Source organism: Martes martes (assembly GCF_963455335.1).
Source record: "Martes martes genome assembly, contig: scaffold_200, whole genome shotgun sequence".
In the NCBI taxonomy this organism is placed as follows: domain Eukaryota; kingdom Metazoa; phylum Chordata; class Mammalia; order Carnivora; family Mustelidae; genus Martes; species Martes martes.
In genome coordinates, this window is record NW_027666318.1 from 6,627 (window position 1) to 30,580 (window position 23,954).

The following is a 23,954-nucleotide window of genomic DNA, read 5'->3' on the forward strand; positions in this document are numbered from 1 at the left end:
CCGCGCAGCGGGCAGGGGTCTGCCGACGCGTGTGTATTGCCGAGGGGTGGGGGGGCGCTGAGAGAGCCAGCTGTGGGGCCTCTCACTTCATTCCAGTCACTGCCCTTTATAAATATTTATAGCAGTTCTCCTACTAAAAATAACATCCTGGAGCCCAGGGAGCAGAAAAAAATAAATGAAAATCACCGGGAATTGGGATTGATTATCATGTGCGCCGGAGCAGAATGGAAGCCTGCGCAGGGGAGAGGCTGCGCGAGCACTGCGCCCGGGGGTCAGCGCTCCCTCTGGCGGTCACGGGTCAGCGCGCCCCGCCCGGCCGGCCGCGGGCTGTGCGGCGGAGAACCGACCGGCTGCCGGGGGAGGAAGCGTCCGGCGCTCTGTGCTCCCCCTTCCCGCCGCCGAGGCTGCAGAGCAGCGGCATCACCCGGAGCAGGCGGAAGCCTCACCAGTGTGAGAGAAAGGAAGGCGGCTATTTTTAGCGCTGTGGCCAGGGTGTGAATGTCTGTAAAACAGAGCAAGGCCTGAAGCTGTCTTTGCACGATACAGGGGAGAAAATCTGTCGGTTTTTAAAGGTCAAAGGTAGGAAGGAAACTTGGGCCCCCACCCTGGGGAGCACCCCACGTGCGGGCAAGAACGCCATCAGGTCACACACACACAGGAGATTCGTGCTGTTTCTTTTCTCTTTTCGACCTCCCGGAAAGTTCCTGCTGCAGAAATGAGACCGGGGCCGGAGGGGAGTGATGAAGATGCTGGTTCATGCAGGGCTGTGCACGGGGAGGCCCACGGGCAGCGGGTGGCCCCTCCCACTTCCCGCCGGCTTGGGCTCCCCTCTCCCTGCCAGGCAGTGACGTCTGGCAGCCTGCAAGCCTGGTCCAGGTGTGCAGCTGAAGGATGGACAGGAATGCGCCTCTGGGGGAGGGCCTCGCCTTCCTCGTGTCAACGCCAGCTTGCCGCATGCCCCCTGTGCAGGACAGACGCGCTGTTACTCACGGGCACCACGGAGGGCCTGCGAGCCAATGCTAACATCTGCTGGGGACAAGACAATGTCCTGCGGTGGGGCTGTTGGGACGCTTACCTTTCAGCTCAGGAGATTTCAAAGAACCGATAACACTCCTGCCCCCTTTTAGGGAAAGAGGTATTCTCTTTTCTGGGGTACCTGGAGTTTTTGCAGTCGTTGCTGAGGTCACGGGGTCAGGAAATGTTTCCAGGAAGAAAGAATTGGGTTCACAGGGCAAGGTTTGGAAGGTGGTGCTTTCTGGGGAAGAAGGATCGTGACTGAGGAAGGCACCGAGCTTGGAGAGGTGCCTGTGAACGCTGGGTGGAAGGGAAGACAGCCTTAGCCTCAGGCGGGAGGAGGGCAGAACCTAAGGGTCTGGGAAACTGAGCCACCTGAGTTTTGACACTTTTCATCTGACTCTACTACCAGTGAGTTTCCCGTAACTCCTGACAGGGTCAGAGGGACAGCATCGGGGGACGCCACTCTGCGTCTACCTCTGGCACCATTCTCCCAGGCCCAGGGCCTGTGTTTCCTCATCCTCGTGGAGAGGGTGGGCCAGATGGCTTGGACGTGCCTTTTGCTTATCCCCAGTTCCTCTGTGCCCTGGGGAGAGGGGCTCTGGCAGGCTCCTGAGGGGCAAGTCAGCTCCTGACTCTCTCCTCGGCTGGGGCAGCCCAGGCCTGCTGTTGGGAAGGGCCTTGCCTGACTGTGCAGTGAGATTAGGTAGAGCCCTGCCCAAGCCCCGGAGGCCCTGGGCTTTCCAGGGCAGCGGGAGAATTTCTGCAGCTTGCGTGCTTCCCCTCCTAGCTCGCAGGATCCCTGAGTCAGTGCAGGCTCAGGGCGGGCTCAGAGACAGCAGGTCCCACAGCGGGAGCAGAACAGAACCCCTCTAGGGCCTGGTGCCTGTGGTGGGTAGGGGGTGCGGGGCAGTGATCAGGAAAAGGCTGGGAGGCTGCTCCAGGGTGGGACTCCTCGGAAGGGCCCGGGGAAAGTTCCTTTTTCGGTATTGTGGGGCTGCAGCCCTGGCTCTTTGGCCCGGAAGATCTGCAATGGGGAAGGCGGCCTGACTCACACAGAAGAAGTACAGGACGGGAGGGAAGGCAAGAGCAACAAAAAGACATCTCATGGCCAAACCAAGGACATCCTGGAAAGAACTCTTCCCCTGAACAGATTCGGTTGTCCAATTATTTTCATCCCTTCTTTCTAGTGAGCAGGCCCCAAAGCCACAATATCTCAGAACTGGGGGGAAAGAAGAGTTCAGGTCCTTAGATGGAAAGATGTGAAAGATTAATTCCTAAAGCAACGAGCACTGTCCTCTGGGGAGGTCTGTGCTTGCATTAATCGTTTTAGGACGGAGGGTGCAGGTTGGCCGGCACTGCAGGGAGGGACTCGGGGGAGGGGTGCGTTATGGAGGGAGGAGGATCCTGCAGGATGGAAATTCAGTCTGCAGTCAGGTACATGGCAGCTCACAGCTCTGGGTGTCGGAACCCCAGGGTGCTGGCGGTGGTTTGGACCCGTGGAGAGAAATGACAGTGGCCGTGGGCCATCAGGAGCAAGGTGGCAGAGGTCCCACGGCCTATTTCAGCCAGGAGGTCTTGGTCCGCCAGCTGCATCCAGCCCTGGGCACCACCAAGTCATGCCTGAGGCCCAGGCCAGGCCCAGTGGAGCGCAAGATGGGTTAGAGCCTGGGTAGGGGGCCAAGAGGGTCTGATAGCAGGGCTGCAGCAAAGGGGAAAGGTGGCCGCTGGGCTCTTTAAAGGGAAACCTTAACTTGAATCTTCCCCCTTTAGGGTAGCTCTGGCTTGGATGGTGTGACCAGGGCAAGGGAGGAGGGGGACGAAGACATAAGCTGCAAAGGGAGAGGGACCGTGAGGAGAGAAGAGAACATGGTACTCACCTGCGCTTCCTCTCTGGCTCAGCATCTCTGCTAACCTGTACAGCACGGACACAAACAACACACAGAAGTCACGCCTGGGGTCCCCTCACCAGCCCACGTCTTCTCCCAGGGGACTGACCCCCTGGCCCACAGACCCAAGGACTTTTGGACTCGCCTCTCCCCTCGCTGCCCCGGATGCTGACTTTTCCCAAGCAGGTATGGCAAGGGCAGGGAGAGTCACGCTACCTACAACCAGCAGCTGCTGCGAATATAAAACAGGCGTGGGGGCCGTCTCTTGGGAGAAGGAGAACAATAGTACTAACATGGACATGAAGCCACCCTAAGTCTGGGGAGCGGTTACATCAGGGGGCATAGCCCATCCCTTGGTTCTGAAAGTGATGAAGGTGAGAAGGAATTAAATTTTGATATGGGCAGTATCTCCTGCCTGCAGGCATATCTGCTTGGGAATACTAAACCACTCCCTCTCACCCTGAAATCCTGAACACTGCCCGCACCCTCAAACGCCTGAGGAGTCACACAGGGCCACTGCCGTCAGTCTACCAGATAGGCACCAGCGCTCTTGGAGCATGCAAGCTGGATTTACAGCTCCCAACACGGTGGGTGGCAGGTTCTGGAGAGGCAATTCTGAAGGGCAGAGGAGCATAAGATGAGGCTCTGGAGGGGCTGAGATGAATTTCGGGCTCTGCGGTAATATGTTAGTCTGTTTCATCTGCGTAGTCTTGGATACAAGTACTCGGCACTCCAGGTGAGCAGTGAGGGGCGGCAAAGTCAGAGGGGCACCCCAGGGGAGCAGAAGCATTCCCCAGGATGCAGCCAGATGGAGATCCAGGGGAGGGTAGAGAGGGGGCTGAGGTACGGGTGAATGTGGTCAGGAAGTCCAGGTCGGTCGTGAATTCTTCGAAAGTGCCCATTTGGTTCTTATGGTTTTTGCACTGAGCAGACTATGTCTGCCTGCCAGGGAGCTGAGCAGGTTGTGTTGATGTGAGGTCAGCATGATTTCAACCCCAAAGCAGCAAACCATGGCTCTCTCTATGGCTGGTAGTTACTGTTCTCTGATGCCTTGGGGACACCAGTTGCCGCCATATTGGTCTACAGTAAGAGCAAATGCCCAGACCACAGCTGACAATCAGAAGGTCCATTCATAAAAACACTTGGGTTATACCCCTACCCACATACCCACTACGGTACAGCTACAAAAACATATCCTGGGACCTGTACAATGCCGAGAGTCAAACATTTGTTTAAAACCCTACCCATGTCTCACCCCGATCCTTAATACTCCCTCCAGACAGCACCTAAAGCCACAGAAACAGAAACTCAGGGGCTCTCACAGGTCTCACAGGGACAGACAGAAATGCTCATTTATGCCCTGGAAGAGAGATGGAGAGACATGGAGAGCAGGAGGGAAAGAAAGGAGAGATGCTGGCAGGGAACACGGGTGCAGACAGAGGCCCCTGAGGCCAGGAGGCATCAGGTGAGGGAAGCCAGGCCCGTCCTCCATGTGCTGCAAGGAATGCAGGGAGGCTGAGAGGAAGCTATGGAAAGAGCTACGGGGAAACAAGGGTGAAAGGGAAGAGAGGCCAAAGCAGCAGCTATTACGTCCTCAGCCGAGAACATTCCACATGAACGCCGGGATCTGGCTGGGTCGTGCGTGTGTGCGCTTGTATGACCGGAGCACATGTTTATGGAGTGCAAACTTATCCCCGTGCATCTCCTCCCCTCTTTGCCTCTTGCACGACAACCCTCCTGCCTTCTTCCTGGTCCACTCTCAGCCCCGAAAGTTGGTCCTCTCTCCCATGCCCTGTAGCCCTGCTAGATATCTCCAGCATGGCTGACCTCGACTTCTGACCTTTTGGTGGCCATGCCAAATATCTCATTCTCCTCCGTTCCTCGCAGTTACCGTCCACGGCCTCGCAGGCCTCGCTCTGACTCACTAGACAACTGTGGCGCCTGGACTATGTCTCTCCTCCCCTTCCAGGCTCCTCCTCCAGGCTCAGAGTCCTGGTGGGGCTCGGCTCTCTTACCCACTCCAGTCCCCGCGGGCAGCGGTGCTGTAGACCCTCATCCCCACGTGTTCTCCTTTCCCGTCACAGCTGCTAGGCCTCAACTGCAGCAGCTCCCACTCAACTTCTTCCCACCCTTCCTTACGACTTTCCTCACCTGCCTAGTCTACCTGCCGCTCAGAAGAAAGCATGGGCGCTGGTGTCAGCCACCCGGGCAGAATCCCGGCTCTGTCCACTACTCCCGTGCAAGGTTCCTGTACCACCCAGAGCCCTGTCTTGAATCTTTCCTCATGGGCAATGAATTCAGACCGAAGGGGTGAGCTCAGAGCAGAGCATCCAGCCGGGGTGGGGGGGGGGCGGAGGAGTGGGCGCACCTTCCCCAGCCCAGCCTCCTCCGGGCGGCTCCCGCTCTCTCCCTGACAAAGCACTCCAGCACATCACCTGGCTTCTTTCCCTGTATTTGTTCATCTGCTAATACCCTACTCTGTGCCAGGCACCGTTCTGGGCACTGGGGATACATCTTGAACAAGAGAGACCAAAATCTCCACCTTGTGGAGCTTACATTTTGGAGGAGTCCGGAAACAGACATTAATATCGGACAGACACAACAGCTAGCTCTCAAACGTTCTGTGTTCAGCGTAACACAGACGCACGAAGATGAAGAGTGTGTAGTGTGGCGTCAGAAAGACCTAGTTCAAAGAGCTTATTTTCTCACTTGTAAAATCGGGACATCATTATGTATCTCCGAGGGTTGTTAAGTATTAATTAGATAATACACGGACATCATTTAGCACAGCTCTTTGTACATAACAAGTTATTAAGCACGTTTTATGCATAATAAAACTAGGAAGGCATTACTCTCCTCTGCTGATACCTTTCTTTATTGCTTTTAATTCTTCCGTTGAGGTCACAAAACCATTTAGCTATTCTGCCCACAATAATCTCTTCCTTTTCAGAAACCCTTCTCGTATTTGTAATCACACACTCAGAGTTTGATGATTAACTTTCCCTGCCACTTCATTTTATCTCCTATTTATTTTGCATATCTCTGTCTTGCCTCCCTAACTATATTATAAACTCCTGGAGGCAAAGGGTCACGTCCCGTGCTTTCCTGGTATCTACTTCCTACGTCTGAACCCTCTATCACAGTGTTAGGAAGTCAGGAGGCTTTTGTGGATCGCCTGACGCCACCACCTCCTTGATGGTCAGTTGAGAAAAGCAGGCCGAAGGCCCTGTGGGGGCCTGGAAGCTTTGGGGAAACGGGCAGCAGGAAGAAAAGCAGAAACAAAAGCGGGGGGCGTTCCCTCAGGAGCGATGTAGCTCTGCCTCCCACTCCAACTAAGGGTCCTGCGAGCTGGCTTTACCTCTGTCCTTCCCATCCTGCTTCTTCTCTTCTTCTTCCTCTGCACCTTCCTCTGCTGTGAAAACAAGTCCAAGGCGGCCAGTGACCCTTCCGCACAGCACAAGCATAGGAGGAGGGTGAAGGGAATGACTTAGCAGGCTTGGGATGAAGCCCTAGCTCAAGGCTCGGGGTCACAGGCCTCCACGGGTGCTGACACGCACCCGGCCTGCCCCATGCGCTGCGCACATGCTGGTGCTCTTTACCCACGAGCTCTGAGCCCCTGGGGCAGTGCAGGCTGAGAGGTCACCCGTCCTGCTGCGGGCTCTGTGGCTGGCTTCCCTGGTGACGGGGGTGGGAGTCGCTGCCTTTTCTCGGTGCCTGCTTTCCCAAAGGTGACCACACCTACTAAGGATACACCTAACATCTTGCATCCCGGTTCAAGAAAGCAACTGTCAGAGTACATGGTCAGGAATAACTAGATTAACACCAGCTTCTGTTAAGAGAAAACAACCCAAAACTAGAAGTTTAAGCTGACAAGAAACTTAAAGTGATTGAACAGCAAAGTGGCTGTGTGGAAAGAGCTAATGCCCTCTCAGGTTGCTTTCCCAGGGCCCTTGCTCAGGGAGGCCACAGGTCTCCCCGTCGTAGGGAGAAGTGTGCTCAGCTCTGGGAACTCACTTTGAATTGGGGCCTTGGCGCTCTTGGCCACATCCTAACGTGGGCAAGAAAATGGTGAAATGAAAAGCACGTCACATTAAGAATGACTGAAGGAACAGCAAACAGTCGCCTTTAAGAGGAGAAGGCTTGGGGACAGCCATGTTTCCTGTCATCAAATACTGGAAAGCCTAAATTAACAGGAATGGGAGAGCCTAAACTTACTCTGCGTAGCTTCAGACGATGGGATGAGGACAAACTGCTTACAGAAAGCCAAAGTTTGGCTCCCTGATAAGGAAGAACTTCACGGTGATGAGAGCGGCTCATGAGTGAGCTCGCTGGAAATATTCCGAGGACTTTTATATTGGGCAGCTAGCTGATTAAATGACTTCTAGGATCTTTTCCAATCCTAAGATTCTATTACTTGTGAAAATAGTTTTAAAAAGATGAGGAGGAGAAGCTTTGGCTATAAATAGCATGTGCACATGGTATGGAAAATATTTAAAGACAATCTGAGTATCTCACCTCATCCTAACACAACCCCCAACAGTGAGAGTAAACATGCGTGGGTGCTGCGCGGGCCCCTTCCATTCACCCAGAAACTGGCTGCCTCACACATAAGGGGCATCTAGCTCTGCAGTCTGTGTGGGTGCAGTGTCAGGTGCAGACTTAGTCCACACCTACCTGTGGACTTCAGGGCTTGAGAGAGCAGAGCATCAGTGAAAGGGGCCCTCGTGGGGCTGCGAACTTGACTTCCGGTCCTGTGTGGACAGAAGGGCACTGTGGCAGCGAGAGCACTGCTGTGTGTCCTCTGCACCTGAGTTCTAGGACTGGCCTTTACCCCTTCAAGATGCACAACTTCAGGCAAGCGGTTTTCTGATAATCACTCACTGCCTTTCCAAAGAGGACTTGACAACGTGATCTCTAAGGTACTTTCCGAAGACATCACAGAACTGTGTTAAAACCATCCTTTCCTGCCACGAGAGATTGCCTATATAACCTTTTACATTTTGTGAATATATTTGGTCTCTGGGTGCTGTGTGTTTGATGGTGTCCAGTTATCTCTCCTCCTAGTGTGATGAGTTCATGAGCTACTGATCTTGGCCAAATCCTAGTAAGTGTTTGGGAGGCACAGTGTGATTAACTTCCATGGCCTGAAATCCCTTCTAAAAGTGGGATTTCTGGCACCTGTGGGAAACTATATTACGGAAGGGACTTTATAATCACCTGTGAAGTCATCTCGAAGGCAGTCACCTCTTCTACTTATGTATGTTTGTGGAGAGGGCAGTGCTTCTGACAAGGACTGAGATATGGAAGGGGTGCCTGGGTGGCTCAGTCATTGAGCATCTACCTTTGGCTCAGGTCATGGTCCCAGACTCCTGGGATGGAGCCCTCTATCGGGCTCCCTGCTTGGCAGGAAGTCTGCTTCTCTCTCTCTCTCTCCCCCTGCTTGTGTTTCCTCTCTCGCTGTCCCTCTCTCTGCCAAATAAATAAATTAAAAAAAATAAAAGGATTGAGAAATGGTATCAGAACAGAGGCAGCATCCCCTTCACACTCCCTGCAAGGGAGAACCAGCATTTTATCTTAACTGCCTTGGGAAAACCAACCCAGGCCATGCACTTACTCTCTTCTAAGTGGAAATCAGCAGGTTTGAGGGGGAACCACGGGCCGGCCATAGGTATATGCTTTCTCCTTCAAAGGTCTGAGGACCTACCGGAGGCTTCCCTGCCCTCAGAGCAGGGACTGATGATTTCAGTGGCTGTGTTTGAACAGCCCATGGAAAACCTGCTTTCCATTTTTATTTAATAGCCTTGTTAAGCAACTCCAAGGTATTTAAAGGCACTATATTAGCTGAAAAGAAACAACAGAGGGCCATGGGTATACTCTGGCAGGGAACCTGTCTGTCTAATAGGGAACATGGGAATCTGACCACTGTAAACAAATTAGTAAACATCTGGCAGTTACAAAGCTAAGGGAGTCATGGGGATTCTTGACAATATGACGATAGGGGAACTGCCTTTTATGATTTCTCTCTTTCCTGGGTTTTACATAAAGGGGAAAATACGGTGAGGGTCTCTGGGCAGTCACCGAAAGAGCTAAGCGCGGGAGAGACGAGGAAGGAGCCGCACTGACCACCGAACAGAGGGCGAAGAGCGACAGACGCAGGTGACAGCTTCAGTGAGACCAGAGCCTAGTCACCGACAGAAGGAGAGAAGAGGGTTTCAAGATCAGTCAAATAGGAGAGAGCAGAAAGGCAGTTCGAGAACGTCCAGAAGCTTCTGTGGCCGATTCGGTCCGGTCATCCTGGAAAGCTTCCGCGTGAGGCTGCGAGCAGCGCTGGGGAAAGAGCGGCTGTGGCCGGCGCGCGGGGTGGGGGTCGCGGGGGGGGGGGGCGCAGTGGGGGCGGGGGCTGGGCCGCGCTCGTGCTGCTACAGGGCGTAGCCTGCAGAGAAACAGAACGTGAGCGTGTGCGTGACCGCGAGCGGGGCAGGGCGGTCCGCGGGAGGCCGTCGGGGCGCTCCTGGAAGGCGGAAAGACAGAGCGGTGAGCGCAAGTGGAGCGGCTGCGGGCGAACATTCGAGCACGCGGGAAGCAAGTGAGGAGGGCGCGGGGACGCGGGCCGGGGTGGGGGTGGGTGCGGGAGGCCGGGCGGGAGCTCTGGGCTTCACCTGAGTGGAGCTCCTTCACCAGGGATGACATGGTGTTGGTGATGGAGTCCGCGGCCACCAGCAGGTCATTGCGGAGGTTTCTCCTCGTACCTGAGGGCAGTCAGAGCAGACGGCAGGGCCGCGTGAGGCCCCCAAGGCCTCGTCCTCCTCCCTCTTCTCTCCCTGAAGAGCGGGACCCTGTGGGCTGCGCGCTTCCTTGCCGCAGTCCGGAGACTTGGATTCCAGAATAGACGGCGCTGGGGGGTGGGCTGGGGGTGGGGGGGCGAGGCAGGACTGGACTCTGCGGGGCTCCACGAGCCTGTTCCATCTCCGCCCAGAGGACACTCGCTCAGCCGCCACGGCCTCCCGCCTCCGTGACACGGCGGCCACCGGCTGGTCACACGGGTGGCAGCCCAGGCCCGGCGAGCCGGCAGCACGGTCCTGTGGGCAGTCCCACTCTTCCTCCTTTTACTCGCTCTCCAGACTTCCAGACAAAGCACGACTTCGGGAACTGTTCCATCCGATTCCTCCAGAGCCGGCGGCAAAGCCCAAAGGACAAGTCACGTCCCAAAACCCGTGGGTGAAAAAGGGCACGGAAGCCGCGGAGGCCTGGTCTTCACAAACACAGAGCCTGCAGCCCCCCCGCCGGGACAGCAGCCCGTCTGACCAGCACCTGACTTTACACCGTCTGTGAAAGTCTGATCACTGCAAGCTACCCACGCAAAAGAAAAGAACCTGGAACAATCTCGGTGGGGATCTAGAGCCCTCTAGCTCTGTGCTGTATCCTGCCCCCAAAGCTCACCTTGGGCAAAGGCCTCCTGCAGGTCTCCCCCGACTCCGCTCAGTGGGTCCTGCGGGCAGTGCGTGGGGGTGGAGCCGGCGGACGTGGAGCGCACAGGCATGGGCATCGGGCGGCCGCCTCCGTGCGTGGGCGACGTGTGCGGTGACCCTGTGGCCTGAGCCTGGGAGAATCAGAGAGATGCAACATGTTATCTCGGGCAGCTTCCCTCTTTGAGGAAGGGGAAAGGCCTTTTTCTCGGTCAGCCTAAGCCCAGCGACACAGCTGCGGTTCAGTGGGGCAGTGCCCCGCAGGATCACCTTTGAAAGGACGGAGTCAGGCTGCCTCCAGGACTGCAGAGAGGAAGAAAAGGAAAAAAAGAAAGGAAGGTTGGGAGGGAGAAGGAGAGAGAATACCATCAGACCGGACCAAAAGTGGGAGGGAAAGTAGAGGCTAGCATGGGGGAGGGAGGGGTGCCTTGCAGGTACATTGAGCACAGTAGCAGGTCCAGGATCTGAGCGGGGTTGGGCCACGCAGTTGAGAAATGATATACAAACATCTTCCTTTTCTTTCTTTCTTTCTTTCTTTCTCTCTTTTTTTTTTTTTTTTTTGCAAACACATTTATGTACATTATCTCATTTGACCCTTACAACAACTTGTGAATAGAAAGGGCGTACATTTTGGTACCCATTTTATGGAAGAAAAACACGAAAAGAGTAAGAGCTTTGTGTCAGGCAACACAGCTCATGGAGATGTGGGAATAACCTCATCTCCTCCACAGGCAATGACAGGCACTCTGCACCCCGGCAGCCCCCAGACCGTGGCAACCATGTGCCCAAGCATGTGTCAGGAGCTTGGCCACAGGCTGCGTCCCAGGGGCCGGGTCACTGCACTTACAAATGCACAGTGAGGCCTTTCAGAGCATTGCATGAGGACTAGGTGAGAAGGGACACATGTTTAGTGGAAACTGAACTTTCCTTGTGAAGGCTCTGTTACAGGTTTGGAGAAAGCTTGGAGTCATGGGATAACACTGGAAGATTCTAGTTAAAGGGAGCTCCCTGAGATTTGGGCCCTGCTGCTGTTCAGAGCAAGGGAAACTGGGTGTGGTGTATAGTGGGTTTTCTGTGGAAACGAAACTGGGAAAACATAAGCCAAAGTGTGCAAATGAGTTAAACAAAGAGATTTATCTTTGGGGGTTCTAGCTCAGAAACTCCCCACACAACAGTATCTGCCCCAAGTGTGCTGACAGCTTATCTGCACAAAGCCTTACCTCAATGCTTCAGCCAGTGTGGGCGCTGCACTCACCAGAAATGATTTGTTCTCCATGACTCTTAACTTTGATTTGCAGGTGTGCATATATGTATATTTTAAGAAATTTAAAATATATAGGAAGATAAAAAGTCTAACATAATAAAGCACCCCCATTGATAATTGCTCAGATTTTGTCAAGGTCAGCCTAAAAATATTGCAGATAAGTGTGATGACCCCTTTGACCACCAATCCTGTCCAATCCCAGTCCCTCCTCTCACCCTTCAGAGGCGATGATTTTCAAATATTTTGGGGTGAAATTTTTTTTTACCTATGTGTACATATTTAACTATAAATAATGTATGATATTCATGCTTTTAAAATTTTACATGAATGGTATCATACCATGCATCTCATTTTGTAATTTGTTTTTATCACTTAAAATTCTTTCTGAGATCTTCCCATGATACAAATGACAGGAACTTTGACCCTTACCTCACATTATATACCAAAACTAACTCAAAAGGGATCATACCAAATACAAGAACTAACCCATAAAAACTCTTAGAAGAAAAGATTCGGTGATAGCTTTTTAGATATGACACATAAAGCACAAACTACAAAAGAAAATAATAAACTGGATTTCATCAAAATTGAAAATTTTTTCAAAGGACACCTTAGGAAGGTGAAAAGACAACTCAAAGAATGGGAGCACATTTTTGTAAATCATCTATCAGATGAGGGGCTTGTATCTAGAATACAGAAAGAACTCTTAACACTCAACAATAAAAGGATAAGTAACCTAATAAAAACGGACAAAGGGCCTGAACAGATGTTTCTCCAAAGAAGACATACAAATGTCCAATAAGCACATGAAAAAAATGCTTGACATCATGAACCATCAGGGAGATCCAAATCAAAACCACAATGAAACACCACTTCACGCCTGCTCGGATGGCTACAATAAAAAGACAGATAATAACAAGTGTTGACAAGGATGTGGAACAACTGGAATGCTTGCATGCTGCTGGTAGGAACAGAAAATGGTGCCTTCCTGTTGCTTTAGAAAGCAGTCCGGCAGTTCCTCAGAAGATTAAACATGGAGTGCTATTCGACCCAGCAATTCCACTCCTATGTGTACATACCCCAGAGAAATGAAAACATAGGTCTACACAAAAATTTGTATACAAGTATTCATAGCAGCATTACCATCAACGGATGAATGATTTAAATAAAAATGCTCGATACAGTTGACCCTTGAATAACGGATTTGAACTGCACAGTCCACTTAAATGTGGATTTTATAAAGAAATACAGCCCGGCCCTGTATATGTATTTTCTTTTTGGTTTTCTTCAACATTTTCTTTTCTCTGGCTCACTTTATTGTAAGAATACATATAATACATATAACACAAAATATGTGTTAACTGACTATTTTATGGGTAAGGCTTCTGGTGAAGAGTAGGCTATTAGTAATTAAGTTTAGGGGGAGTCAAGAGTTATAGACAGATTTCTGACTGTGCAGGAGGTCAGTACCCCTCACATCCCCACCACTGTCCAAGGGTCAGCCAAGTAGGATTTGGCACATGAAGGAATGAAGTACGGATGCATGCTACAAACTGGACAAAACCTGAAGAGATTATACTAAGTGAAATATGCCAGTTACAAAAGACCAAATATTGTTTGATTACGTTTATATAAAATGTCTACAATAGGAAAATCTATAGAGACAGAAAGTAGAGTAGTGGTTGCCTGGGGATAGGGGCCTGGGAGAAATGAGGAGTGAGTGCTAATGGGTATGGGATTCTTCCAGAGGGCGATGAAATGTTCTAAAGTTGACTGTGGTGATTGTTGTATAATTCTGTGAATATAGTAAAAACAACTATTTTAGGCTTTAAAATGGTAAATTGTATATAGTATGTGAACTCTATCTCAATAAAACTATTATTAAAAAGATGCCACTAAGAAAAATAAAAAGATAAGTCATAGACTGGAAAAACATATTTATAAATTATATCTGATAAAATTGTGGGTCTTTGTAATGATTTTTTAAAATCTGACACCAAAAGCAAAGGCAACGAAACCAAAAATAAACAAGTGGGACTACATCAGAAGTAAAAAGCTTCTGTATATCGAGGAAACCATCAACAAAATGAAAAGCAACCTGCCAGAGGACAAAATAGCACCTATGATAAGCAGTTAACATCCAAAATATATAATGAATTCATACAACCCAATAGCAAAAACAAACAACAAAAAAACCCAATCTAATTTAAAAATGGATGGAGAAGGGGCACTTGGGTGGCTCAGTAGGTTAAGTATCTGCCTTCAGGTCAGATCATGATCTCAGAGTCCTGGGATCCAGCCCCACATTGGGCTCCCTGTTCAGTGAGGAGCCTGCTTCTCTCTCTCCCACTCACCTGGCTTGTGCTCAATCTCTCTGTCAAAGAAAGAAATAAAATCTTAAAAAAAAATGGACAGAGGAAGCAGGCATTTCCCCAAAGGTACACAAATGGCCAACATGTGTATGAAAAGGTACTCAAAAGTCATGAATTATCAGGGAAACATAAATCAAAAGCACAATGAGATATCACTTCACACCTGTGAGGATGTTATCAAAATGATAAGAGAGACACACTGGTGAAGATATGCAGAAAAGGAAACCCTGTGTACTATTGGTGGGAAGGTAACCTGGGGCAGTCACTACAGAAACAGTACAGAAATTCTTCAAAAGATTAAAAGAAAATGAAAACAGGATCTAGAAGAAATATCTGCATTCCCACGTTCACTGCAGCATTATTCACAGTAGCTAAGATATGGAAACAATCTAAGGGTCCATCCCAGATAAATGGCCCAACAAGAGGTGGCATATATGTACAATGGAATATTATCCAACCACGAGAAAGAATGTCCTGTTGTCTGCGACAATATGGATGGACCCTGAGGGCATTACACTAAGTAAAATAATCCAGACAGAGAAAGACAAATATTGCATGGTCTCACTTATACGTGGAAGCTAAAAAGTCAGACTCATAGAAACAGAGAGTAGAAAAGTAGTTGGGGCCAAGGGTTGGGGGAAATAGGGAAAGGTTGGGAAAAGGGTACAGACTTTCAGATGTAAGATAAATAAGGTCGGAGGATGTAATGTAAAGCATGTCGACTATAGTTGGTAACACTACTGTCTAGCTGAAATCGGCTAAGAAGGTAAAACTTCAATGTTCTCATACACACAAAAAGATAAATATGTGAGGTGATGGATATATTAATTACCTAGATAGAATCCTTTCACCACGTGTGTGTGTATCAAGTCACCCCAATATCCCTTTAAATATCTTACAAGTTCATAGGTCAAGAAAGCAGAAATGGAAAAAAAAGAGAGAATAAACAAACAAAAAACAAACTTGTGTCCAGAACATATAAAGAACTCTTAGATTTGAGTAAGAAGAGGATAACCCAACTTTGAAACAGGCAAAGATTTGACTAGATGGTTCACTGAAGATGACGTACAAATGGGCCAATAATCACATGACAAAGGCTCAAATGAGGAGCCAACAGGGAAATGAAAATTGAAATGATGATGAGATATCACTTATCTACTGAAATAGCGACAACCAAAAAGACTAACAGACGTGGGAAAACCAAAACTCTTATACATTGCTGATGGGACTGTAAAATGCCACAGCCGCTTTGGAGAACAGTTTGGCAGCTTCTTAAAATGGTAACATAAACCTACCATATAACCCAGCAACCTCACTCCTGGGAATGGGCCCAAGAAAAATGAAAACATATGCCCACCCAAACCTGTACACAATGCTCATGAACTACAGTCTAACAGGCCCAAAGTGGAAAAAAACAAAAGTTGACTGACCGGTGAGTCGATGGACAGAATGTGGTTGATCCATAAAATGGAAGACTGTGACGTCTCTTTGTGCTATTCTTTTTTTTTTTTTTTAAGATTTATTTATTTATTTATTTGACAGGCAGAGATCGCAAGTAGGCAGAGAGGCAGGCAGGGGCGGGGAGAGAGAGAGAGAGAGGAGGAAGCAGGCTCCCCGCTGAGCAGAGAGCCCGACGCAGGGCTCGATCCCAGGACCCTGGGATCATGACCTGAGCCAAAGGCAGAGGCTTTAACCCCCTGAGCCACCCAGGCGCCCCTCTTTGTGCTATTCTTGCTATTGTTTAACTTTTTATAACAATTTCCCACTGGTAATTAAACATGTTCTATCTTGTGAAATACTTCTTGTCAGTGCTTATGGAACATGTATTATTCATTATTTTTTCAGGGTATATATATTTTTTCCCAACATCTCAGGAATCCGGTTTTGTTTAGATACCATTATCACATATTAATCATTGTATTCTGGGGAACCAAAATAACCTCCACCTTTTACCCTGTAGTTTGCCATCATGCCTTGCTTTTCTGGCCATTTTGGGGGAAGGAGGAGCAAATAATAAAGTATAACATGTACTCTGGTTTGGAAAGTGCTTTTGAACAGCCAGATCTGGCAGTTCCAGCACCAATCCAAACAAGATAATGAAGCTAGGGGAGAGAATTTGCAGAAAAGCAAGAACATCCATGCAGTGGCCCGACTTTGTAGGAAAGTCCTATGAGTCAGCAGTTCGGGAGATCCAGACGTGGTGGACACTGGCAAAGCCAGGGTCTTTCTTGGGCCTCCAAGAGCTAAGAGGCACAGAATCAAGTTCATTGCCTAGGTTGCTTGGACAGCATCAAGGAAGGACCCCATGGACCCCACCAGCTGATGGTTTTCCAGCTGCAAAGGCAACAAGCCTAAAGTTGTCTCTCAGTCATGGAGGAGTGAGAGCCTCGCTGAGATCATGTGTGTGCCTTGGGGGCTCGGGGAGCCTATGAACTCAGCTGCCTCAGTTGCAGGGTGAGGAGTGCCGCCTGTGAGAACCAGGCCTGGCCACAAGCAAAGGACATGACTGTTTCAGCACAGATCAAGTTGGAGCCACAGACACTTCTCCCCTGATGCCCCGGCACCAGCACTAGGCCCCCAAGGCACAGCACTCATCTCAGGAGCAGGATGAGGGATAAGAATCTGGGATGAGTGGCTTCAGAGTTGGCCTGGAAATGCCCCGACTGTGTCCAGCTCAGACAGTGAGCACTCAAGAGGGAAACGAAGTCCTGTTAAAGATTTCTTTTGGGCTCACCTGAGCATGCAGCCTGTGAAATTCACACTCATTTCCCTGTGTGACAGTCGTCTATCGTCCCCGCAGAGGGCCAACCCAACATCAAGCATGTGGCAACTATTCAATAAAACTCACTCAGTGAGATCTGGGCCAGGCACTGCTCCCTGAAGCATGAATGTTAGAGTCGTAAGACCCAAGATGAATGACTAGGTTGCTTTTTAAGAACATGAAACCGAACCTCTGCAAATATTTTGACAGGAAAATGATGACGGGCGATGAGGCTGAAGGGATACCCGGGGTGGCCAGCCACATGTGGCTGAAGCTATAAGATCAGGAAATGAGACTACTGTGCACCATTGGCTTCAAAATAATCAGGCCCTCTTCCTGGGATCGGCACCCAGGACGTGCCTTCTAAGGAGGCTGAAGAGCAGACTCCAGAAGCTGTCTCCATTCAGAGCAGAAGAAAGAGGAAGGTGAAGGCCGCTGGGAAGGCGCGATTTCCCCCTACAGATGTCACGCACCAGCCCTTGGCTTCAGGGCCACATCGGATTACAACAATGCTGGGATGGAGCTGTCCAGAGCCCTCTGTGAATTCTGGCTCCAGCAGAGCAACACCAGTGCGGCATCCTGGTGACCCAGTAAGTCACCGCTGGCCTGAGGCAGGCACAAATCACGGCCAATCGATGTGCACACATGTCAGTCAGACCCGAGGCCAGGGCTTCAGGAAGGCCTGGAGACTAGGGTTTGTCTTGGAGGAGGTATACGTTGGCACAGGGATGTCCGTGACTGCTGCTGGCTGGTTAAGACAAAGTGAAAGGACGGGCGACCGTTGCTTCAATCTATAGAAGGGCTTGCACTCTCCCTTCCCTGAAGGCCTCTCTTCCAGAAGCTCTGCGCCCCAGCACGGACTAGCTCCTGCTGTGCCTCCCAGGCGTTTGCTTCATTGTCCTGTCCTCTGGGGTCAGATTAGGTCTTCCTGCGATGTTCCCCGGAACTCTGAACAGCATTAACTTCACCTCTCAAATTTTATCTTCCTTACCATTGTGCTTAGCACATGTAAATGCTTAATAAACGTTTGTTAAATGACAATGAGATGGATCACATTTCTGACCCTTTTTCTTCAGTAATGGAAAGTGGGAACGCAGCCAGAGCAGGCAACAGTCTCTAGGGAGCACTAAATCTATCAGTCATCGATGAAGCTTTGTGTGAGATACTTAACTAGATGAGTAAATGTGGCGGGCAGACCTCTGAGACGGCCTCCAGTGACCTTGCCCCCCCACCACACTCCTGGGGAGTCCCCTCTCCTTGAACACCGGCTTGGCGCAGTGACTGCTGCTCCAGGGTCAGGTGAATGGGATGTCACTTCTGTGATTAGCTTTTAGAAGACTGTGACTTATATCTTGCCCACATACTCTCCTCCTCCCTCCTGCTTGTTTAGTCTGTCGAAGTCAGCTGCCACCTTGTGAGCCGCCCTGGGGAGAGGCCCACGTGACAGGGAACGGAGGCAGCCTCCAGCCACCAGCTGGCACGGAGGCCCTCAGCCCAGCAGCCCTTGGAGAATCCTGCCAACAACCCTGTGAGTTGTTGAGCCTTGAGATATCTGTAGCCTTATAAGAGACCCTGACCCTTTAGCTTATCCTCACCTGGACTCTAGGCCCAGAGAAGCTGTGAGGTAATAAATATTTGTTCTACAAAGTCGCTAGGTTTTAGGGTAAGTTGTTATACAACAATAGGTGACTCATATGCCCAGGCTGATTTTCTTCTTCATACACGGGGCAGTCCCACCTGAAGGACATTTGATCGAGAAAGAAAGGGAGGGAAGGTTTTGGAATATGGGAGACCAAGCCCAGAGGCCCTTGTGAAAGGCCAGACACCCAGGAAGGAGGACTAGGATATATAATCAAAAAACATTTTACCTGATCGGAGAATGTGCCTAAGTCCCCGAGCAAAAGAGCTTGTCCTGCTGTTGGACAATAATCACAGCTTTGCCAATAATCACTAGCCCTGGAGACGATTCCTCACGGCAAAGTCAATGACCCGGAAGAGGAGGGAAAGCTGCGGGCTCAGAGATGGAAGCCTAGCTCTCTCCACTGCTTTGGGGTGGACACATAAGGAGGTGGAGTGGTTCAGCCATCAGGGCATGGCCTAGACGTAGGGAGACCTGGGATTTCCTTTGGACTGTACAGCACACGCATTTTAATTTTTCTGGGGCACATTCTTCTCATTTATAAACCAAGTGGCATCAAGTAGATGATCTCTGAAGTATTTTTCAGATTTAAAATTCTATGATTCTGTAACTTTTGCCAAGTTACCTCATCTCAGAAATGTCAAGTCATCATGGCTTTGCTTTGGTCACAATCACGCTGCCGTCTCAGGGTCACAGATGGCATGTTCGCTAGCTAACCTACTCTTCTCACGTGTGGAGTCAGTACCAGAGATGCTGCCCTAGGCTCATACGAAGGAAGCCTGCGAGGGGGTGCAGGGAGCTGGTGACTGTGAGGAGGACGAGACCCACTCAAAACAGACAGAGTTTCGGGGCACCTGGGTGGCTCAGTGGGTTAAGCCTCTGCCTTCAGCTCAGGTCAAGATCTCAGGGTCCTGGGATCGAGCCCTGCATCAGGCTCTCTGCTCAGCAGGAAGCCTGCTTTCCCCTCTCTCTCTCTCTGTCTGCCCCTCTGCCTACTTGTGATCCCTCTCTCTCTGTCAAATTAAAAAACAAACAAACAACAGACAGAGTTTCAATAGGGCTGTCCTAGTTACACGGCCACAGGCTGGAGTGCAGAGAGTGCACAGAGGTCGAGCAGCACTCTGGACATGCTGACACAGCCACCGATGATCCAGGTTAGGGTCCAGGCCAGACAGATACACGCCAAATCAAGCTGGAGCACTACACTGAAATTTCACCTTGTCTCGAAAGCACAGATTGGGTTTTACATTCAGGCAGACTGGACCCCGCTGTGAAGAATGCCAAGCACTCCACTCACCCGAAAACCCCATCTAGAATAAATGGCACAGAAGGAGGCTGGGCGTAGCATCACGATTGGAACCTGGAGGTTATGGGGAACCTGAGAATCACGCAGGAATCAGTAATGGTGGAGAAACTAGTCATGGGGTTCCAGGGGATGGGGATAAGCTGTCCAATGCAGGTATGAGACCATCTCGTGCCACCCGCTGGAGCTGCCAGGAGAGGGGCAATTAGCCTGGGGAATCTAGGGAAGGTCTGCAAAATGCTGCTTGGTGTGTGAAGGCTTCCTGACCCAAGGACCATGGGATCTTGTTGTAACATAACCTATAACAAAGACTAGAACACAGCATGGGCCAGTCACCAATAACTCAACACAAAAAATGCCCTGTAACTCAGGTTCTCTGAATACTGAGATCCCTTGTAGTTGGAAACAATTCTGCTGGAGATACAGAGCTGGAGAAATGTTACAATCTGACACGCTCTCTGGTCTGCTGGCTTTTCACTTCTAAACTGGCAAAGACTCTGAGAACCTGAGAAAATAGGTATCACATCCTAAGAAAGGGACTCAGAAATTATGCTTATAATTTCAAAACATTCATGACCCCAAGAAAATAGCCTCTTTTTTTAGTCCAACACTCATTTTATATTTGAAGAGACTGAGGCCTAGAGAGGTCACGGGGTTCCAAATAAATGAGCAGAAAGGCTAAGATTGGTACCTGGGTCTTCTAATTGCCTTAAACTGCACGGAGAATCCGAGGCAGAGCATAGTGTTGCTGAGGCCAGAAGGAACATGGATTGGTGGGAGACCTCTCAGAACTAAAGCTAACCACGATCTTCAACAGGATAATTAATTTCCAATAAAGGTGAGAAATGTGAGAAGGGAGAGTACAGTGATTATGACTTAAGTCTCATGTCTATGACACAAATCTCATACTGGAGCCAAAGCAGGTACAGAGAATGCCAAGGAGGTGACGTGAGGACACTGTGAGCAGAGACAGGAGCTTGCAGGCTGTGGCAGAGAGAGCCGGCTGCAGAAGGAGAAAGCCACTGCCTTCGGCAGGAGAATGATGTGCACCAGGCTCAGCTGTGCTTGCACATCCCCAGCACGGTGCTTGGCACACAGTAAGGGCTCCATAAATACTATCTCCTTCCCTTCTTCTTCTTCATGGAAGAGGTATGAATTTTTTCGTATCTCCCTCGTACACATTACAGCCGGGTAATCAAGCCCTGAGCGGCTTGTGGCAAAAAGCCTGATTTGGAGTTGTTGCCCTCTCTCTGGAGCATTGACAACTGTATCTTCTGAGCGTGCACACACGCACGCGCGCGCGCGCGCACGCACACACACACACACACACACACACACACACACAGCCCGACCTGAAACTCTCACGGTAACAGAAGGAGACACTTTAGTCTCCATCTCTCTCTCTCTCTCTCTCTCTGACTCGTGGATACCTGCCAGGTAGCAGATGGCCTTTGTGGACAATTACCTTCATTTTGCTGCAGTGTATTTAAATTAAACAAACTGGCCTCTTTGCTGCCGATTTTCGGAGGCCCTCTCAGAAAAACAACAACAAAACACACCAAAAAAAAAACCCAAAAAATAAGAAACAAAAAACAAAGGACAATCCTGAGGGAAAGGAGACGTAAGTCTGAAATTTAGGGGAGGCAGCCCTGACTGCGGAGAGAAATGGGATGTATGAAGAATGGACTTTGCACGGGTTTTTTCCTTCAAGAAAAGGTAACCCAGAGCCCACATGCTATTTGGAACTGGTGTTGGTGGCGGCTCCGCTGGAAAATCTGGCCGCCTCATCCAGCGTGCAAGTGAGAGGAGAGAGCGGGCCGCGCTGCCCGTCCTGCCGCAGGCCTGGAAATAACCGCCTCCCGGGCGCCGGGGATGGAAGTGAGCAGACGGGACAGGGTGAGGTGCAGGAGACGAGAAAGACATCCGCCCAGCAGTGAGCAAAGAAGGGGCCGTGCCTCCCTTCGGGGTGAGACAGAAACAGCTCTGGAACACGCCGGGAGACCTCATCTTAGCAAAGGCTGCCTGCAAGCTGATAGGCTGTAAAGGTAAATCCTGCTTTTCAACACCACAGAGAAGAGCTGTATAGTTTTATGATCTCTTTTCTTCCCACCATTATGCCACGAACATACACAGGTGCGTATGGAAGGACAGGATGGCGCCACCAAAATGTCTGCCACGAAGTCCCTCTGTCCCACATCACTCCGAGAAACTCCGGGCTTACAGAGAGCCTGTCCCTAGCTCTGGTGGCCGTGGGGTCAGCTGCTGCAGACAGGGAGGAGCGACTAGAGCACTGTTGGAAGCTTCTGGATTGGCAATGCCAAAAGAAGGTTATTTCTTGATCTTCATGATTCTGTCCCTGGTCAAGTTAAACTAAATTATGCAGAAGACGAAGCTTTCCTTGAGGCTTGGGGCGGGGGGTGAGGGGCAAGTGTCTAGCTATCTTTCTTAGTAGAAGGAAGAATGCACACTAAGTTGCAGAGACAAAGAACAACCTACTAAAACTCACCATAAACCTCAAGATCAAAAGAAGTTGAAATTTAAACTTTCAGATAGGGACGCTCATAAATTCTAAGACCAGATTACCCTCTTTCTGTTTGTTTCTCCTCATTTGTCTGGCTCTACTTGAAAAGGGTATTCCATTAGCTCTCATTGCAGGCTTTTCAAGTCAGTTCTTGGTGAAATGATCAGGGACCCCATTGAGGGGAAAATCCCTGTAAAATGAATACCAAACACTGAGATCGCATGATTAAAAACAAAAAAAGAATAGACTGCCAGGAGAGAATGTCCTTATTCAGACAGCTAAATCAGTGATCAGGCAGGTACCCAGAACCTATCCGTGATATTTTAAAATTCAATGAGTCAAATGTAAATGTTACTTACAGGAATGCAAAACTTGTGTGGTGAGGTCTGGCACCCTACTCACACCACCACCATCCTTTGCTGGGTCCCTGCCGTATACAGCACAGTGGTTAGAGCCCGGGATCTGCAGTTATAGGTAGACCTAGTTTGGATGCCAGGTTGCCATTTACTAGCAGTGTGATCTCAGGTAACTTACTTAAACCTCTCCACACCTCATACTCTCCGTAGGCAACATGGATAATATCTTTACAGGCTGGTGTGGATAAACATGAAATGCTTCACACACTGGCTCAGTAGAACCCTACCTGCCATTGTGCTACTTTGGAAGGTGCTGGGGGGTTACAAAGGGGCAAAGTCTCCGCTCTCAGCAGGCTCACAGTCCCCTGGGGTGTTGAGGCGTGTACACAGTTAGCATACAAAGGAAGGTGGGATCCGTACCTCAGAGGAGGCCCAAAGGACAAGCACAGAAGGGAGAGAGTGTAACTCCGACCTTCTGCAACGGGGTAAGGTTTCACAGAAGAGGTGGCATCTGAGAGTATCTTGAGGGGTATAATTTCAATCGGCAGAAAAGTCTCGGGAAGGGCAATCCAGGTGAGGAAAGGGCATGAATACAGGGGGATGGTCTGGGAGAGGAGGCTGCAGGTGGGGGGGGGGGAAAGGAGGGGGTAGCTAGCATGTAGGGAGCACAAAGACATATGGTAGGAAAGAGGAGTGTGGGCCACCACCATCCAGGGCCTTAAAAAATGGTTGCCTAGTTTATTTACTAGGCCGGAGATGGGCAAACCGCGGCCCACGGCCAAATCCGGCTCACCGCCACCTCTTTTTTACAGTCCACGAGCTAAGAATGGTTTTCACATTTTGAAACAGTTACATTTTAAGTGGTTATATAAGTACCTACATAAGATCTCTGATTCGGTTTACTCAGTGGGTTAAGCCTCTGCCTTCGGCTTAGGTCATGATCTCAGGGTCCTGGGATCGAGCCCGTCAGGCTCTCTGCACAGCAGGGAGCCTGTTCCCCGCGCCCCCCCCCCCCGGCCCGCCTCTGCTTGCCTCTCTGCCTACTTGTGCTTGCCTCTCTGCCTACTTGTGATCTGTCAAATAAATAAAGAAAAATCTTAAAAAAAAAAATGCTTGTTGAGCCCTGCTGGAGCCAGTGGCACAGGGAGCTAGGGAGCTAATAAGGAAGGTTCCTAAGGAGACCACAGCATGGCCAGTGCCCTGTGTGTCTAGGAACCTGGTTCTGGGACAACGCGAAGGAGGGGTTGAGCAGCCAGAGACAGGACACGAGGAGCCCCATGCGGAGGCTCTCCCAACAGATCAGAGGCCAGAGTGATGGAGACTGGAATGAAGGAAGGCATAGGAACTGGAAAGAGAGACACAAGCAGGC

General features: G+C 50.2%; 1 protein-coding gene across 2 annotated transcripts in view; it reads right to left on the reverse strand.

Moving 5' to 3' along the window:
* Positions 1–860: 860 nt before the first annotated feature.
* LOC308338080 (dystrobrevin beta-like) overlaps positions 861–23,954 on the reverse strand; it is a 77,586-nt gene continuing 54,492 nt past the window's right edge. The window contains exons 7-11 of one of the 2 annotated variants that reach the window (XM_080831643.1): positions 10,344–10,503; positions 9,563–9,652; positions 6,262–6,315; positions 2,895–2,929; positions 867–961 (exon numbers count right to left, since the gene is read on the reverse strand). In XM_080831643.1, coding sequence (XP_080687769.1) covers positions 2,925–2,929; positions 6,262–6,315; positions 9,563–9,652; positions 10,344–10,503 — 309 coding nt within the window. In that variant the 3' untranslated portion in view covers positions 867–961; positions 2,895–2,924. Of the gene's footprint in view, positions 962–2,894; positions 2,930–6,261; positions 6,316–9,562; positions 9,653–10,343; positions 10,504–23,954 lie in introns of both variants that reach the window. The other variant, XM_080831644.1, reaches the window with a different exon arrangement.